The 19,032-nt window shown below is 58.8% G+C and overlaps 1 protein-coding gene across 7 annotated transcripts in view; it reads left to right on the forward strand.

Annotated features, from left to right (window-relative positions):
- Window positions 1-19,032, forward strand: part of LOC119966628 — a 292,892-nt gene that overhangs the window by 107,708 nt on the left and 166,152 nt on the right. For all 7 annotated transcript variants that reach the window (XM_038798641.1, XM_038798640.1, XM_038798634.1 and 4 more), the window contains 2 exons: window positions 2,180-2,245; window positions 5,012-5,122. In XM_038798641.1, coding sequence (XP_038654569.1) covers window positions 2,180-2,245; window positions 5,012-5,122 — 177 coding nt within the window. The remainder of the gene's footprint in view (window positions 1-2,179; window positions 2,246-5,011; window positions 5,123-19,032) is intronic.

Consider the following 19,032-nt stretch of genomic DNA (forward strand, 5'->3'; position numbering starts at 1 on the left):
GGCTATTGTATGGGAGATAAAGGGTTAACTATTTCATGGAAATACAGGAAATACCGCAGCACGGTAGCATGGTGGTTAGCACAATTGCTTCACAGCTCCAGGGTCCCAGGTACGATTCTGGCTTGGGTCACTGTCTGTGCGGAGTCTGTACGTTTTCCCTGCGTGGGTTTCCTCCGGGTGCTCCGGTTTCCTCCCACAGTCCAAAGATGTGCAGGTTAGGTGGATTGGCCATGCTAAATTGCCCTTAGAGTCCAAAATTGCCCTTAGTGTTGGGTGGGTGGGGTTACTGGGTTATGGGGATAGGGTGGATGTGTTGGCTTGGGTAGGGTGCTCTTTCCAAGAGCCGGTGCAGATTTGATGGGCCGAATGGCCTCCTTCTGCACTGGAAATTCTATGATCTGACCACCAGATGGTGATCAAGAACAGTCACATATATATCAGCCCTTAATTCAGAGAGAAGGTGTTTAGGTGTGAGAGTGTAGTTGTGTATTTGAGAGTTTGTAGAGATAGTTACAGCATAGTTTATTTTAGCAACCTTTGTACTGAGGAATGCATTCAAATCTAGTTTAAAGTAGTGTTAATGAATCAGCTTTGTCAATTTACATAGCTGGATCATCTTTGTTATGAAATGAAGTGAAAATCACTTATTGTCACGAGTAGGCTTCAAAGAAACTTTTTGAAGAATAAAGGGATTAAGGGTTATGGTGATCGGGCGCGAAAGTGGAGCTGAGTCCAAAAAAGATCAGCCATGATCTCATTGAATGGCGGAGCAGGCTCGAGGGGCCAGATGGCCTACTCCTGCTCCTAGTTCTTATGTTCTTATGTTCCAAAGCTACACCTGATACATCTCCAACAACACTTCAGTCCTCGCTGAATCAAGGGCATGGATGATAATTGTAGCGTCCTCATCGCTCCCCTCATTCTTCACCAGGAGTCTTGAATGGATGCCCAACCAATCACCATCCACCACCATCCTTCTCCATCTTGTGGCATTTGATCTCAACTTCTCCTTTGACTCTATTTACTTCCTCCAAATAAAAGGCATAGGGTTGGATTCTACAGTCCCCCAGCCGTGTGTTTCTCTGCCCGTGCTATTCGCTGGCGATGGGGGTTCTCTACTCCTGACGCTTGCCAATGGGATTTCCAATTGAAGCCGCCCCACGCCACTGGGAAACCCATGGCAGGGTACGCTGCCAGCAGGAAAGGAGAATCCCAATGGCCGGAGAATTCCGGCCATATTTGCGGGAACCTGAATGGGTCCTGTAGTGTTTGCTGTCCTTTTCATGGAATGCCTGGAGCATTCATTGTTCCATCCTCCTCAGGAACCCTCCCTAAACTCCTGCTCCTGGCATTTTGACGTCTATTGGTTCCACTTGCTTCCCAATCTCACCCATGCTGGAAAATTCCAGCAACTATTCTTCCCATTGCGACCCTCAACATCACATGGTCCAGCTCAGACTCCTCTTTTCCTTGACAGAGCAGCATAGTAGCACGGTGCTAGCGCTGTGGCTTCACAGGGCCAGGGTCCCAGGTTCGATTCCCTGCTGGGTCACTGTCTGTGCGGAGCCTGCACGTTCTCCCCGTGTCTGCGTGGGTTTCCTCCGGGTGCTCTGGTTTCCTCCCACAGTCCAAAGACGTGCAGGTTTAGGTGGATTGGCCATGAGAAATTGCCCTTAGTGACTAAAAAGGTTAGCTGGGGTTGCTGGATCACGGGGATTGGGTGGAAGTGAGGGCTTAAGTGGGTCGGTGCAGACTCGATGGGCTGAATGGCCTTCTGCACTGTATGTTCTATGACTCCCCTATTTCCATCCCTCGGGATAAGGTGTCAGCCAACCTACTGGCTCCCAGACTTTCTCCCATGCCAAGATACAATCTATTATGATAACCAAATGGTTCAAAGTGCAACCTAATTGAATGTACACCATTCCTAATTAAGCTTCAGCAGCATTCATGGCAGCTATGATGAATTTAAATCTCCACTGCAGCTGGTTTCCATGACAAATGAAAATGGGTCTATTTTATTGCCAATTCTGGTAGAGTACAGTACGTTGCTGAATTGTCATTTACAAAATTGAACTCGATCGACACGTTGCCAAAATAAATGCTGGAATGATTTTGTTTGATATGTGAATGGACAAATACTGAATGAGGACTGACATTCTTCCTCCACATTTCACAGCGGAATCGAGTGAAGACGAGAGTGACCCGACGTTGGATAAGATAAATGAAATGTTCCCTACAAACAGTAAGTCAGCTAAAGTACTCATGTTCAGCAAGGTGTTTCAGAATGGGCAATCAGTTCACCAAAAAGGCTGTGTCGCATGTCACGGTGAACTGACACGGGCGAGATTTCACCGATCTCTGCTGGCATGTCTGCTGTAGTGATTTCTGTGTGTACACAAGGGGTTAATGTGTAATCGGTAGCACCACATGATCAATAGAGGGCCGGACCAGCTGGGGTGTAAAAAGCAAGCACATTGGGGGCGCGATTCTCCCAGCCCCGCGCCGGGCCGGAGATTCGCCTCAACCGCGTCACGCCTCCCCGACGCCAGTGCGAGATTCTCCGAGGTGCGTTTGGCGCGGCGTTGGTTGCGGGCCACTGTGCCAGGCCGGGCTGCCGATTCTCTGGCCCGGATGGGCCGAGCGGCCTTGCGGAAAAAGCAGAGACCCGCCGGCGGCGTCCACACCTAGTCGCTGCCGGCGGGAACTCTGTGTGAAGGGTCGGGGGGGGGGCGGCCTGTGGGGGGCGGAGGGGGGCTCCTTCCTCGGGGGGTTGGGGGGGTCTCTGACGGGGACAGGCCCGCGATCAGGGCCCACGGATCGGCGGGCCGGCCTCTACCCCCTTCTACCCCCCCGGGCCTACTTTGTTGCTTGTCCGGCCCCAGAACCCCAGCACCATATTGCGTCAGGGCCAGCGCGTTCCGTAAAGCCACCGCGCATGCGCGTGTTGGCGTGTCGCCCCCAGTGCGCGCCGGGGAGTGGGGGACAGAACCGCTACTGCCCGCGCGGTCATTGGCACGGACACTCTGTCCCGCGATCGGAGAATCGCGCCCTGGGTCTTTCTCCCTCTCTCTTGTGTGCACTGTGACCAGGACAGGAGTATCAGATTAGCTCAGATGGTTAGTGCAGTTACTGTAGTTAGATCTTGTTAACCTTATCACTAGTATCAATGATAAAGTAAAGAATCACAAAATTATTGTTATAGTTACTCAATAAACCTTTTGTTACCACTGGACGAGTTCGAGTTTTCTTCATCGAGATTCAGAAGACCTCATCAGTCACCAAGGTTTAAGTAACACATATTACACTCCGTAGTATATCGAAACACACAGAGAGGTCTAATAAAAGATAATACAGGAGCGTAATAAAAGATCTGTCTTGCCAACTCCTCATCCAAACCGTAAACTAGGAACATGTTAAGTTAGTGAGCAGTCGTATTTATTCCATTTGTCATATCACTGCTGGGCATTTACTGCCTGAAAAGCCAGGGGCACTGGTTTTATGGGGTTGAATGGCTGGCTTGGCCACTTCAGAGAGCATTTAAAAGTCAACCACGTGCGTTAGCAGGGCAGCACGGTGGCACAAGTGATTGGCACTGCGGCTTCACAGCGCCAGGGTCCCAGGTTCGATTCCTCGCTGGGTCACTGTCTGTGCGGAGTCTGCACGTTCTCCCCGTGTCGGCGTCGGTTTCCTCCGGGTGCTCCGGTTTCCTCCGGGTGCTCTGGTTTCCTCCCACAGTCCAAAGATGTGCAGGTTTAGGTGGATTGGCTGTGATAAAATTGGCCTTAGTGACCAAAAAGGGTTAGGACTGGTTATTGGGTTATGGAGATAGGGCGGAAGTGAGGGCTTAAGTGGTTCGGTGCAGACTCGATGGGCCGAATGGCCTCGTTCTGCACTGTATGTTCTATGTTAGCAAAAGTACTAATGTCCAACAGCATGTTTTCAAATAGACAATGAGTTATCTGAAGAGTTGGGGAGCATGTTGTACAACTCTGGCAATACAGTGTGTGTAATAAGCTACACGCTGATGGTGTTTTTGACCATCCCACTTTTCTGCCACAGGACCCTGATCCCATCAATGTTCAGTGCAACATGAGAAATTGGAGCGGCTCGGTGGCACAGTGGTTAGCACTGCTGTCTCACAGTGCCAGGCACCCATGTTCAATTCCGGCCTAGGGTGACTGTCTGTGTGGAGTCTGCACATTCTCCCCAGTGTCTGCGTGGGTTTCCTCCGGGTGCTCCGGTTTCCTCCCACAGTCCAAAAATGTGCAGGTTATGTGGACTAGTCATGCTATAGCGTCCAAAAGGTTAGGTGAGGTAACTGGGTTACAGAGGTAAGGTGGAGGCATGGGCTTAATTAGGGTGCTCGTTCCAAGGGCCGGTGCTGACTCAATGGGCCGAATGGCCTCCTTCTGCACTGTAAATTCTGTGACAAGGCCATTTGGCCCCTTGAACTTACCATTCAAGAAGATGATAGCTGATTTGATTGTGGCATTAACTCCACTTTCCTGTTCAACCCCGATAAGCCTCGATTCCCTTGTAGATAGAAACACGAAACTCAGTCTGGAATTTACTCAGTGGCTGAGTCTCTCTGAGGAAGAGAATTCACAGGAGGCTCTGAGAGAAGAAATTCCTCCTCATCTAAAATGGGCCGACCCTTAGTCCGAAACTATACACCTAATTTTACACCTCTCATGCTCGCTGGCTCACTTGTCTTGGCAGCTCAACCTATCAGAGTGCAACGGAGTGCTCCTGCCACTCATTTTCTGACAATATCACACGGCGACAGATATCAGTTTGAGTACCCCGTCCTGACCTTCCGCAGTGCCACTCCCACACAGAGATTTGAACAACTTCCCATTCAAGATACCACATCTTTTTCTCTTGTTGTGGATATGTGGACGCGGCCAATAGGCCACACAGCCCAGAAATAATGCCTGGATTCAGAAGTAAATCTTTTCAGGTGCGCGATTTTTGACATTCGAAGTTGAACTCTTGTTCTTAATGGCAGATCGGCGAACCAGACACACATCTGAAGTTGGGAGATGTGCAGGAAGAGGCGCCCCGAATAGAAGACATTCCCTTCCAGCCAACACACAGTTCCGAGCCGGGGGGGGCACAGGTAAGATCATCGCGTGCTTGAAAATGGAGAAAGACTTTGGCTTGCAATTGGTCAATGCCAATGACCTAAAACAGGATCATAATGAATTGGCAAACTGTTTTAAACCAAGTCAGCACAAAAGAAAACCAGGAATGGTGTGAAACAGGACTGCAGATTCACAATGAGAATGGTTCACACCGTTGGTGAAGATTGACTTCTCTCCCCCCCCCACTTGATTGAAGTACTTCCTGACATAACTTCCCAACCTGACGATAAAGGCAGCTCTCCTTCTTTAAGAAAGGAAGTCTGCCGTCCTTACGTGGTCTAGCCTGCCCGTAACTCCAGATCCACAGCGATGTGGTTGACTCCGAACTGGATGCATCGCTTGGTTGTTTTCCTGTAGGTCCAGAATCACTGTAACTTTCCTTCGCCAACCCATGTGAGGACCAGGCTGGTTACCCCACGTCAATGTGCCACATACGAAGGGGAAAGGTTGCAGGCCCAGGTACCTGGCTACTTCCCTCCCAAACCACCCAGTTGGAGCCACTTCCTGGGATGAATGGTTATCCAGAGGGGGGTGAATGGTAATCCATAGGGGGGTGAATGGTAATCCATAGGGGGGTGAATGGTAATCCATAGGGGGGTGAATGGTAATCCATAGGGGGGTGAATGGTAATCCATAGGGGGTGAATGGTAATCCATAGGGGGGTGAATGGTAATCCATAGGGGGGTGAATGGTAATCCATAGGGGGGTGAATGGTAATCCATAGGGGGGGTGAATGGTAATCCATAGGGGGGTGAATGGTAATCCATAGGGAGATGAATGGTAATCCATAGGGGGGGTGAATGGTAATCCATAGGGGGGTGAATGGTAATCCATAGGGGGGTGAATGGTAATCCATAGGGGGGTGAATGGTAATCCATAGGGGGGGTGAATGGTAATCCATAGGGGGGTGAATGGTAATCCATAGGGGGGGGTGAATGGTAATCCATAGGGGGGTGAATGGTAATCCATAGGGGGGTGAATGGTAAGGCGGAGGGGGGTGAATGGTAATCCATAGGGGGGTGAATGGTAATCCGTAGGGGGGTGAATGGTAATCCATAGGGGGGTGAATGGTAAGGCGGAGGGGGGTGAATGGTAATCCATAGGGGGGTGAATGGTAATCCATAGGGGGGTGAATGGTAATCCATAGGGGGGTGAATGGTAATCCATAGGGGGGGGTGAATGGTAATCCATAGGGGGGTGAATGGTAATCCATAGGGGGGTGAATGGTAATCCATAGGGGGGTGAATGGTAATCCATAGGGGGGTTCGGGAAGTTCGGGAAGAGTATTTGTGGATCAGGACCACATTTTGAAATGCCCTCCCAATCTTCAACCACTCTCTGCCACCCACACTGTGCCCTCCGGACGACCCAACGTACCTCTTGCAGGGTCTTTGAGCACCACCAGCAAACACCCCCCCCCCCCCCACACACACACACACACACACACACACACCCCCCCCCCCCCCCCCACATTTTAAGGGCGAAGCATCCTCCGGCCCGATCACTGACACAGGCACCCTGGCACCCAGGTATCTTGGCACTACCAGCCTGGCACTCTGGCAGTTCCCCAGCTAGCCTGGCAGTGCCACCTGGGTAACTAGGCAGCAGTGCCAGAACAGGACTGCCAGGGTGCCCGGGTGGCACTACCAAGGTGCCAGACTGGCAATGTTAAAGTGCCCAGATGCCAAAGAGAGAGCCAGGGTACCTCCCTTCCCGGTGCTAAACAGCACCCTGGCAAAGTCTCCCAGCTATGGCCGTTACTTCCCGGGCGGCGGGTAAATATTTATATTAGCCGAATGGGTGAGGGCGAGATCCAGATTGCCACGTCACGCGCGATTCCGTTAAATCTCACCAGGCATCCCGAGCGTCACGAATCTCGTACAGATTCAGCAGCCTCATCCAAGTTGGGTGTGACGAGGCCGTTAAATCGCGCCTTTCATTGCTGAAGGCGTTAGTTTACTGAGGCATATTTTAGGAGTCTCGATGCCTTTGAATGCTTCTTCCCCTTTAATGACCCTCACCTTTTTCTAGCCATTTAGTGGTGTTTGTAGCACATGTGGAGGAAATACTGGGATATGAATAGGTCCTCTAGCAGATTGTGACTGATCTACAACTTTACTTCATATTCTCATCTTTATCCATTAATGCCTTTAGCGAATCAGGAAATGGTCAAACTCACATTTTTAATTTAACAATTGATAGCGCATCTGTGTTTGCACAAATGAGATTCAAACTTCTACCACCCTTTGAACAAAGAAGTATTTTTTTAAAGGTCTGACTCAATTGTTTTCACTATGTCCTGGACTTCACAATTAGTAGAAAGCTTTTTATTCCCCAATCAATTCCATCTATTCTCCTGAATATCTTTCCATGGAAACTTTGATAAATTCACTCCTTGGATGGGATTCTCCGTCTCTGAGATTCTTCCGTGAGAGAGCCCCCCTCCCCCCCCCCCCCCCCCCCCCCCCCCGTGATTCACCGGGCCCCGATGGGCCGAGTGGCCGATGAGTTTGGCCGAGTCGCACCGGCGTGAGTTACTCAGGTCCCACACGGCAGGACCTGGAAGGTGAGTCTGCGGGTGCCATCCTGGAGGGGGGGGACGGGGGGATCTGACCCCAAGGGGGGTGGGGGCCCCCACGGCGGCTGGGGCCCCCACAGCGGCCAGGTCCGCTATCGGTCAGAGGGCGGGCTGGTTCCCGAGACCTATTTTACTCTGCGCCGGACCCCTGTAGGGCTCCGCCATATTGCCCGGGGGGCGGCGGGTAGAAGAGAACCCCCGCGCATGCGTCGAATCACGCCGGCCGTTCTGCGCATGCGCCGAATCACGCCGGCCGTTCTGCGCATGTGCCGAATCACGCCGGCCATTCTGCGCATGCGTCGAATCACGCTGGCCGTTCTGCGCATGCGCCGAATCATGCTGGCCATTCTGCGCATGCGCCGAATCACGCCGGCCGTTCTGCGCATGCGCCGAATCACGCCGGCCGTTCCGCGCATGCGCCGAATCACGCTGGCCGTTCTGCGCATGCGTCGAATCACGCTGGCCGTTCTGCGCATGCGCCGAATCACGCCGGCCGTTCCGCGCATGCGCCGAATCACGCTGGCCGTTCTGCGCATGCGTGAACTCGCACAGGCCGGCTGGAGCTGAGGGGACCACTCCGGCGCCAGCCTAGCCCACTCGGAAGGGCAGAATTCCTCACTTTCGGGGACCGTTGATGGCGGAGTGGTTGGTGCTGGTTTTCGCACCGGCGTGGGGACATAGCCCCAATATTAGAGAATCCCGCCCGTGGGGTTTCACAACAGCAAATCTGACACCGCACCTGGACCGATTCTGCTACTGTTAAGGGGTCAGCACCATCGCCATGTGGAACACAATCCATTCTAATGAGAACGGTGCTGGATTCGCTGGATTCGCGATTGACACTCAGGAGGCTGACAAGCTGCAGCCGCGTATACACACTGCACTGCCCCAGTCCCCACACACACACCATCCCAGCCAACAGGATGGCAGCCAGGAGAACAGCCCCAAGATTCACAGCTGCTGAGCTGGAGACGCTACTGGACGCAGGGTGGGAGCGGGGGGACATCAGGAGGATGACCCTGTATCCCGGCCATGGAAGCAGGGTGCCAACAGCCGCTGTTCACCGTGCCTGGGTGCAGGTGGCAGAGGCGGTCAGCGCCGTGGGCAACATCGTTCGGACCGACCAGCAGTGCCGCACAAATCTGCACAACCTCCTCAGGGCGGTCAGGGTGAGTTGGCAACACTGTGCCCCTGGCACCAACCCCCTTCCCACACACCCGTAACCCCCCCCCCCCCACCACCCCGGAGGGCAGACGAACCCCCAACCTGCCCGCCCCTGCACCACATGCAGGCACCCATACCACCATGGCCAGGTGTCCTGGCCACTGAATCCACCAGCTACCCACCCCATGGGCTGCATGCGCCGGACTGTCTAACACTGTCATTCCCTGTTCCGCCCATCGCTGGGAGTGGGAGAAGCCTGGAGGGGGACCGCTGGACCTGCGGCCCCTCACCATGGAGCACAGAGGGTTCTGGATGTGGTCGGCAGCCTGCAGGAAAGGGAGATCACTCAGGCCGCGGGCGATGAAGTGAGACCCAACTTAGTTACGATTCCCCATGATACGTGTGTGAATCCCCATCAATACCACCCCCACCCCCACACTATACCCACCCCCACTCCACCCCCACACCACACCCACACCACCACCCTCACCCCCACACTACACCCACCCCCACTCCACCCTCACCCCCACACCACCCTCACCCCCACACCACCCTCACCCCCACTCCACCCCCACCCCCACACCACCCCCACACTACACCCACCCCCACCACCCTCACCCCCACTCCACACCCACACTACACCCACCCCCACCACCCTCACCCCCACTCCACCCCACCACCCTCACCCCACACTACACCCACCCCCACTCCACCCCCACACCACCACCCTCACTCCCACACCACCCTCACCCCCACACCACCCCCACACTACACCCACCCCCACCACCCTCACCCCCACTCCACCCCCACACTACACCCACCCCCACCACCCTCACCCCCACTCCACCCCCACACTACACCCACCCCCACCACCCCCACCCCACCCTCACCCCCACACCACCCCCACACCACACCCACACCACCCTCACCCCACTCCACCCCCACCACCCCCACCCCCACACCACCCCCACACTACACCCACCCTCACCCCCACACCACCCTCACCCCCACTCCACCCCCACCACCCTCACCCCCACTCCACCCCCACACTACACCCACCCCCACTCCACCCCCACCACCTTCACCCCCACACCACACCCACACCACCCTCACCCCCACACCATACCTCACTCCCACACCACCCTCATACCCACACCACCCTCACCCCCACCCTCAACCCCACACCACCCCCACACCACCCTCACTCCCACACCACCCTCATACCCACACCACCCTCACCCCCACACTCAACCCCACACCACACCCACACCACCCTCACTCCCACACCACCCTCACCCCCACACCACCCTCACCCCCACACCACCCTCACCCCACCACCCTCACCCCCACACTCCCACACTACACCCACCCCCACACCACCCTCACTCCCACACCACCCTCACCCCCACACCACCCTCACTCCCACACCACCCTCACCCCCACACCACCCTCACCCCCACACCACCCTCGCTCCCACACTACACCCACCCCCACCCTCACCCCCACAACACCCTCACTCCCACACCACCCTCACCCCACACCACCCTCACTCCCACACCACCCTCACTCCCACACTACACCCACCCCCACCACCCCCACCCTCACCCCCACACCACCCTCACTCCCACACCACCCTCACCCCCACACCACCCTCACCCCCACACCACCCTCACTCCCACACTACACCCACCCCCACCACCCCCACCCTCACCCCCACACCACCCTCACTCCCACACCACCCTCACCCCACCACCCCCACACCACCCTCACTCCCACACCACCCTCACCCCCACACCACCCTCACCCCCACACCACCCTCACTCCCACACTACACCCACCCCCACCACCCCCACCCTCACCCCCACACCACCCTCACTCCCACACCACCCTCACCCCCACACCACCCTCATCCTCACTCCACCCCCACCACCCTCACCCCCACACCACCCTCACCCCCACACCACCCTCACCCCCACACCACCCTCACTCCCACACTACCCTCATCCTCACTCCACCCCCACCACCCTCACCCCCACACCACCCTCACCCCCACACTACCCTCATCCTCACTCCACCCCCACCACCCTCACCCCCACACCACCCCCACACCACCCCCACACCACCCTCACCCCCACACCACCCTCACCCCCACACCACCCCCACACCACCCTCACCCCCACACCACCCTCACTCCCACACTACCCTCATCCTCACTCCACCCCCACCACCCTCACTCCCCCACCACCCTCACTCCCACACCACCCTCACCCCCACACCACCCTCATCCTCACTCCACCCCCACCACCCTCACCCCCACACCACCCTCACCCCCACACCACCCTCACCCCCACACCACCCTCACTCCCACACTACCCTCATCCTCACTCCACCCCCACCACCCTCACCCCCACACCACCCTCACCCCCACACCACCCTCACCCCCACACCACCCTCACTCCCACACCACCCCCACACCACCCTCACCCCCGCACCACCCTCACCCCCACATCATCCTGACTCCCACCCCCACCCCCACACCACCCCCACACTACACCCACCCACACTCCACCCCCCCCTCATCCCCACTCTACCCGCAGACCACCCTGACTACCACCCCTACACCACCCCCACACCACCCTGACCCTCAGACCACCCTTACCCCCACACCACCCTTACCCCCACACCACCTGTGGTGGTATGATTAGCATAGCTGCCTGCCATTGGTGCAGAACACCGGCTTACCATTGGCCTTGGTCGGTCATGTGCCTCTCGACCGGTTGGTTGAGACCAGTCATGTGACAGCTTCCCGATTGGTCGAGAGGCTGAGTTAACCCCTCCTCCAGGCCAGGGTATAAATACCCAGTACTCCCGGCGGTTGTCCTTCTACTGTAATCGACCGCAGGGCTAACATCTAGCTGATTAAAGCCATACTCTTGTCCAGCAACTCGTCTCGCGTTCAATTGATGGTACATCACCACCCTCACCCCCACACCACCCTCACCCCCACACCACCCTCACCCCCACATCATCCTGACTCCCACCCCCACATCACCTCCACACTACACCCACCCCTACTCCACCCCTCACCCTCATCCCCACTCCACCCGCAGACCACCCTGACTCCCAGCCCTACACCACCCCCACATCACCCTCACTCCCACCCTCACCCTCAGACCACCCTCACCCCCACACCACCCCACACAACCGTCACTCCCACCCCCTCCCCCACACCACCCCACACTACCGTCACTCCCACCCCCTCCCCCACACCACCCTCATCCACACTCCACCCCCACACCACCCCACACTACCGTCACTCCCACCCCCTCCCCCACACCACCCTCACCACTCACCACCTCCACCCGCCCCCCCCCCACACCACCCCCACACCACCCCCACCCTCTCCCCCACCACACCCTGGCCCACGGTCTAATCATGCATCTTGCCTTGTGCCTTGCAGGAGCAGCCGGTGATGGGGTGGGTCTATCTGGTATCCCCCGCCGCCAGCCGGTTGGAGCTCTCCCGTGAGCCGAGTGCCGACCGGAGCAGCTCGGACACCAGCCCCCCCCGCCCGAGGCTCAGCACACCCCAGAGCTCGGGCAGTGGAGGGGGCATTGAGGCGATGGTTTTGGCTATGGATCAGCATGTCCAGGGCTGGGGCATTCTCTGCAGGCGCTGGCCGAGGCCCGGGACAAGGCTGCTGTCTCACAGGCAGCCATGTGCCAGAGCCGCCTGGACATTGCCGCGGCGACCCAGTCACAGCGGACCATGGCTGAGAACATGGCGGCATTGCCAGGTGTCGCAAAAGGCTACAGTTCCCACGCTGGCGTCGGCACCCAGCCGCAGAATTGGAGAATCCAGCCCTGTGTGCGGACGCCGGGACTCAGCCGGCGGTGCTCGGCAACCAGGGAAGCGGCCCAGTGCCGGAGCAATTCAGGATCCATTAATGGGCTAGCACCGGAGCCCCGTGGAGCCAGTCAAATTCCAATGCAAAACGGCATCCGATTGGCCTGGGTCGAGATTGGCACTCGCAGGCTGACAAGCTGCAGCCGCAGATAAATATTCCACTGCCCACACTTACTGCAACCAAAAGGCTGGCTCCCCGAACAGCCCCCCCCCCCCCCCCCCCCCCCCCCCACCCACCCCGAGGCCAACCAAACCTCACTCACTGCCCGCACCCCACCCTGCGCCACATACCAACGCCCATACTGCCCACCATGGCCTGGTGCCCTGTTCACACAGCCACAGTATACCCACCATGGCCTGGTGCCCTGTTCACACAGCCACAGGGTGCCCACCAAGGCCTGGTGCCCTGTTCACACAGCCACAGGGTGCCCACCAAGGCCTGGTGCCCTGTTCACACAGCCACAGGGTACCCACCATGGCCTGGTGCCCTGTTCACACAGCCACAGGGTACCCACCATGGCCTGGTGCCCTGTTCACACAGCCACAGTATACCCACCATGGCCTGGTTCCCTGTTCACACAGCCACAGGGTACCCACCATGGCCTGGTGCCCTGTTCACACAGCCACAGGGTGCCCACCAAGGCCTGGTGCCCTGTTCACACAGCCACCAGGTGCCCACCCCTGTGCTGCCCGCGACTGACTTCCTAACACTGTGCATTTTCTCTGCACAGAGAGCGGGGCAGTCGCTGAGGGGGAGGTATCAGCATCCTGGAACCAAATGATCCCCCGCTGAGTTGTGAGGCTCCTATGGCAGGCGTGGCACCACCTACCACCCCAGCACCCCAGCACCCCACTATCTCCACACCCCCCCCCCCCCCCCCCCCCCCCCCCCCAGCACCCCAACCAGTGATCCAACCATGCGTCATGTCTTGTGTCTTGCAGGATCACCTGGCAACGAAGGGGGAGCTTCTGGTGAATTACTGGGTTACGGGGATAGGCTTGTGAACGGTGCTCTTTCCAAGGGCTGGTGCAGACTCGATGGGCCGAATGGCCTCCTTCTGCACTGTAGTGGTTCTCCAATTCTAAGAGGTTGCTGGGGCACTAGCTGATGTGAACCAGGCACGTGCAGCGGAACATCAGGTGGGTAGGAACCCCGAAGCAGGCAGACGGTTGGAGGGAGGCCCGATCCCAGGGACTAGCTGCCGTCCAGGCGGGTGTCAGCCTTTTGGTCCCATCGAGGCTGGATATGCAGCCACAGAGTCAGGGACTACATGAGGAGGCGTCAGGAACCATCCAGCGGCTGCAGGCACAGTTGGAGGTGTCCAACCGCCTGCGAAGGAAGGAGGTGGTGTCGACCATTTGTGCCACCCAGACTAACACTGAACAGGTGGCATCCGTGGTGGGGGCCTTTGGGGGGGGGAGGGCAAACTATCAGACATGGGTAAGGATGCCCACGGCCTGGGGCACTGTGCGGGCAGTGGCTGAGGCACATGACAGGGCAGTACTGTCACTGGCAGCCATGCACCAGAGCCACCGGGACATTGCAGTGGGAATCCAGAGCCACCGGGACATTGCAGTGGGAGCCCAGAGCCACCGAGACATTGCAGTGGGAATCCAGAGCCACTGAGACATTGCAGTGGGAGCCCAGAGCCACTGAGACATTGCAGTGGGAATCCAGAGCCACCGGGACATTGCAGTGGGAGCCCAGAGCCACCGGGACATTGCAGTGGGAATCCAGAGCCACCGGGACATTGCAGTGGGAGCCCAGAGCCACCGAGACATTGCAGTGGGAGCCCAGAGCCACCGGGACATTGCTGTGGGAGCCCAGAGCCACCGAGACATTGCAGTGGGAGCCCAGAGCCACCGGGACATTGCAGTGGGAGCCCAGAGCCACCGGGACATTGCAGTGGGAGCCCAGAGCCACCGGGACATTGCAGTGGGAGCCCAGAGCCACCGGGACATTGCAGTGGGAATCCAGAGCCACCGGGACATTGCAGTGGGAATCCAGAGCCACCGGGACATTGCAGTGGGAATCCAGAGCCACCGGGACATTGCAGTGGGAGCCCAGAGCCACCGGGACATTGCAGTGGGAGCCCAGAGCCACCGGGACATTGCAGTGGGAATCCAGAGCCACTGAGACATTGCAGTGGGAATCCAGAGCCACCGAGACATTGCAGTGGGAATCCAGAGCCACTGGGACATTGCAGTGGGAGCCCAGAGCCACCGAGACATTGCAGTGGGAGCCCAGAGCCACCGGGACATTGCAGTGGGAATCCAGAGCCACCGGGACATTGCAGTGGGAGCCCAGAGCCACCGAGACATTGCAGTGGGAGCCCAGAGCCACCGGGACATTGCAGTGGGAATCCAGAGCCACCGGGACATTGCAGTGGGAGCCCAGAGCCACCGAGACATTGCAGTGGGAATCCAGAGCCACCGGGACATTACAGTGGGAATCCAGAGCCACTGGGACATTGCAGTGGGAATCCAGAGCCACCGAGACATTGCAGTGGGAGCCCAGAGCCACCGAGACATTGCAGTGGGAATCCAGAGCCACTGGGACATTGCAGTGAGAGTCCAGAGCCACCGGGACATTGCAGTGGGAATCCAGAGCCACCGGGACATTGCAGTGGGAGCCCAGAGCCACCGGGACATTGCAGTGAGAGTCCAGAGCCACCGGGACATTGCAGTGGGAATCCAGAGCCACCGAGACATTGCAGTGGGAGCCCAGAGCCACTGAGACATTGCAGTGGGAATCCAGAGCCACCGAGACATTGCAGTGGGAATCCAGAGCCACCGAGACATTGCAGTGGGAGCCCAGAGCCACTGAGACATTGCAGTGGGAATCCAGAGCCACCGGGACATTGCAGTGGGAGCCCAGAGCCACCGAGACATTGCAGTGGGAGTCCAGAGCCACCGGGACATTGCAGTGGGAATCCAGAGCCACCGGGACATTGCAGTGGGAATCCAGAGCCACCGGGACATTGCAGTGGGAATCCAGAGCCACCGGGACATTGCAGTGGGAATCCAGAGCCACCGAGACATTGCAGTGGGAATCCAGAGCCACCGAGACATTGCAGTGGGAGCCCAGAGCCACCGAAACATTGCAGTGGGAATCCAGAGCCACCGAGACATTGCAGTGGGAATCCAGAGCCACCGGGACATTGCAGTGGGAGCCCAGAGCCACCGGGACATTGCAGTGGGAGCCCAGAGCCACCGGGACATTGCAGTGGGAGCCCAGAGCCACCCAGACATTGCAGTGGGAATCCACAGCCACCGAGACATTGCAGTGGGAATCCAGAGCCACCGGGACATTGCAGTGGGAGCCCAGAGCCACCGGGACATTGCAGTGGGAATCCAGAGCCACTGGGACATTGCAGTGGGAATCCAGAGCCACTGGGACATTGCAGTGGGAGTCCAGAGCCACTGGGACATTGCAGTGGGAATCCAGAGCCACCGAGACATTGCAGTGGGAGCCCAGAGCCACCGAGACATTGCAGTGGGAGCCCAGAGCCACCGGGACATTGCAGTGGGAATCCAGAGCCACCGAGACATTGCTGTGGGAGCCCAGAGCCACCGGGACATTGCAGTGGGAATCCACAGCCACCGAGACATTGCAGTGGGAATCCAGAGCCACCGAGACATTGCAGTGGGAGCCCAGAGCCACCGAGACATTGCAGTGGGAGTCCAGAGCCACCGGGACATTGCAGTGGGAGCCCAGAGCCACTGGGACATTGCAGTGGGAATCCAGAGCCACCGGGACATTGCAGTGGGAGCCCAGAGCCACTGGGACATTGCAGTGGGAGCCCAGAGCCACGGGGACATTGCAGTGGGAGCCCAGAGCCACCGAGACATTGCAGTGGGAATCCACAGCCACCGAGACATTGCAGTGGGAATCCAGAGCCACCGAGACATTGCAGTGGGAATCCAGAGCCACCGAGACATTGCAGTGGGAATCCAGAGCCACCAAGACATTGCAGTGGGAATCCAGAGCCACCGGGACATTGCAGTGGGAATCCAGAGCCACCGGGACATTGCAGTGGGAATCCAGAGCCACCGAGACATTGCAGTGGGAATCCAGAGCCACCGGGACATTGCAGTGGGAATCCAGAGCCACCGGGACATTGCAGTGGGAGCCCAGAGCCACTGGGACATTGCAGTGGGAGCCCAGAGCCACCGGGACATTGCAGTGGGAATCCAGAGCCACCGGGACATTGCAGTGGAAATCCAGAGCCACCGAGACATTGCAGTGGGAGTCCAGAGCTTGGCCCAGTCAAAAAGGGTCATGGCTGCAGACATCGACGGCATTGCCTGGGTGCTAGCTGACCTGAGCCAGTCACAGTCATGTGGCCCAGTCCCAGAGGGAGGGGCTAGAGGGAGGTGGCCCAGTCCCAGAGGGAGATGGCCCAGTCCCAGAGGGAGGTGGCCCAGTCTCAGAGGGAGAGGGACAGTCCCAGAGGGAGGGGGACAGTCCCAGAGGGAGAGGGACAGTCCCAGAGGGAGGGGGACAGTCCCAGAGGGAGGGGGACAGTCCCAGAGGGACAGGCCAGTCCCAGAGGGAGGGGGACAGTCCCAGAGGGAGGGGGACAGTCCCAGAGGGAGAGGGACAGTCCCAGAGGGAGAGGGACAGTCCCAGAGGGAGGGGCCCAGTCCCAGAGGGAGAGGGACAGTCCCAGAGGGAGAGGGACAGTCCCAGAGGGAGGGGCCCAGTCCCAGAGGGAGATGGCCCAGTCCCAGAGGGAGAGGGACAGTCCCAGAGGGAGAGGGACAGTCCCAGAGGGAGAGGGACAGTCCCAGAGGGAGAGGGATAGTCCCAGAGGGAGATGGCCCAGTCCCAGAGGGAGGGGGCGCAGTCCCAGAGGGAGAGGGACAGTCCCAGAGGGAGAGGGACAGTCCCAGAGGGAGATGGCCCAGTCCCAGAGGGAGGAGGCCCAGTCCCAGAGGGAGGGGGACAGTCCCAGAGGGAGGGGGACAGTCCCAGAGGGAGGTGGCCCAGTCCCAGAGAGAGAGGGACAGTCCCAGAGGGAGAGGCCCAGTCCCAGAGGGGTGTGGCACTGTCCCAGAGGGAGGGGGCCCAGTCCCAGAGGGAGATGGACAGTCCCAGAGGGAGGTGGCCCAGTCCCAGAGGGAGGTGGCCCAGTCCCAGAGGGAGGGGGACAGTCCCAGAGGGAGGGGGACAGTCCCAGAGGGAGGAGGCCCAGTCCCAGAGGGAGGGGGACAGTCCCAGAGGGAGGGAGACAGTCCCAGAGGGAGGAGGCCCAGTCCCAGAGGGAGAGGGACAGTCCCAGAGGGAGAGGGACAGTCCCAGAGGGAGAGGGACAGTCCCAGAGGGAGAGGGACAATCCCAGAGGGAGGTGGCCCAGTCCCAGAGGGAGGGGGCCCAGTCCCAGAGGGAGAGGGACAGTCCCAGAGGGAGAGGGACAGTCCCAGAGGGAGGAGGACAGTCCCAGAGGGAGGGGCCCAGTCCCAGAGGGAGGAGGACAGTCCCAGAGGGAGATGGCCCAGTCCCAGAGGGAGGGGCCCAGTCCCAGAGGGAGAGGGACAGTCCCAGGGGGAGGGGCCCAGTCCCAGAGGGAGAGGGACAGTCCCAGAGGGAGGGGCCCAGTCCCAGAGGGAGGAGGACAGTCCCAGAGGGAGATGGCCCAGTCCCAGAGGCAGGGGCCCAGTCCCAGAGGGAGGGGGACAGTCCCAGGGGGAGGGGGACAGTCCCAGAGGGAGGGGCCCAGTCCCAGAGGGAGAGGGACAGTCCCAGGGGGAGGCGGACAGTCCCAGAGGGAGGGGGACAGTCCCAGAGGGAGTGGCCCAGTCCCAGAGGGAGAGGGACAGTCCCAGAGAGAGGGGGACAGTCCCAGAGGGAGAGGGACAGTCCCAGAGGGAGGAGGCCCAGTCCCAGAGGGAGATGGCCCAGTCCCAAAGGGAGATGGCCCAGTCCGAGAGAGAGATGGCCCAGTCCGAGAGGGAGCTGCCCCTGTCCCAGAGGGGTGTGGCACTGTCCCAGAGAGAGGGGGACAGTCCCAGAGGGAGGGGGACAGCCCCAGAGGGAGGTGGTCCAGTCCCAGAGGGAGATGGCCCAGTCCCAGAGGGAGGAGGCCCAGTCCCAGAGGGAGATGGCCCAGTCCCAGAGGGAGGAGGCCCAGTCCCAGAGGGAGATGGCCCAGTCCCAGAGGGAGGAGGCCCAGTCCCAGAGGGAGATGGCCCAGTCCGAGAGGGAGCTGCCCCTGTCCCAGAGGGGTGTGGCAC

The sequence above is a fragment of the Scyliorhinus canicula genome, chromosome 5 (assembly GCF_902713615.1).
Source record: "Scyliorhinus canicula chromosome 5, sScyCan1.1, whole genome shotgun sequence".
In the NCBI taxonomy this organism is placed as follows: Eukaryota; Metazoa; Chordata; class Chondrichthyes; order Carcharhiniformes; family Scyliorhinidae; genus Scyliorhinus; species Scyliorhinus canicula.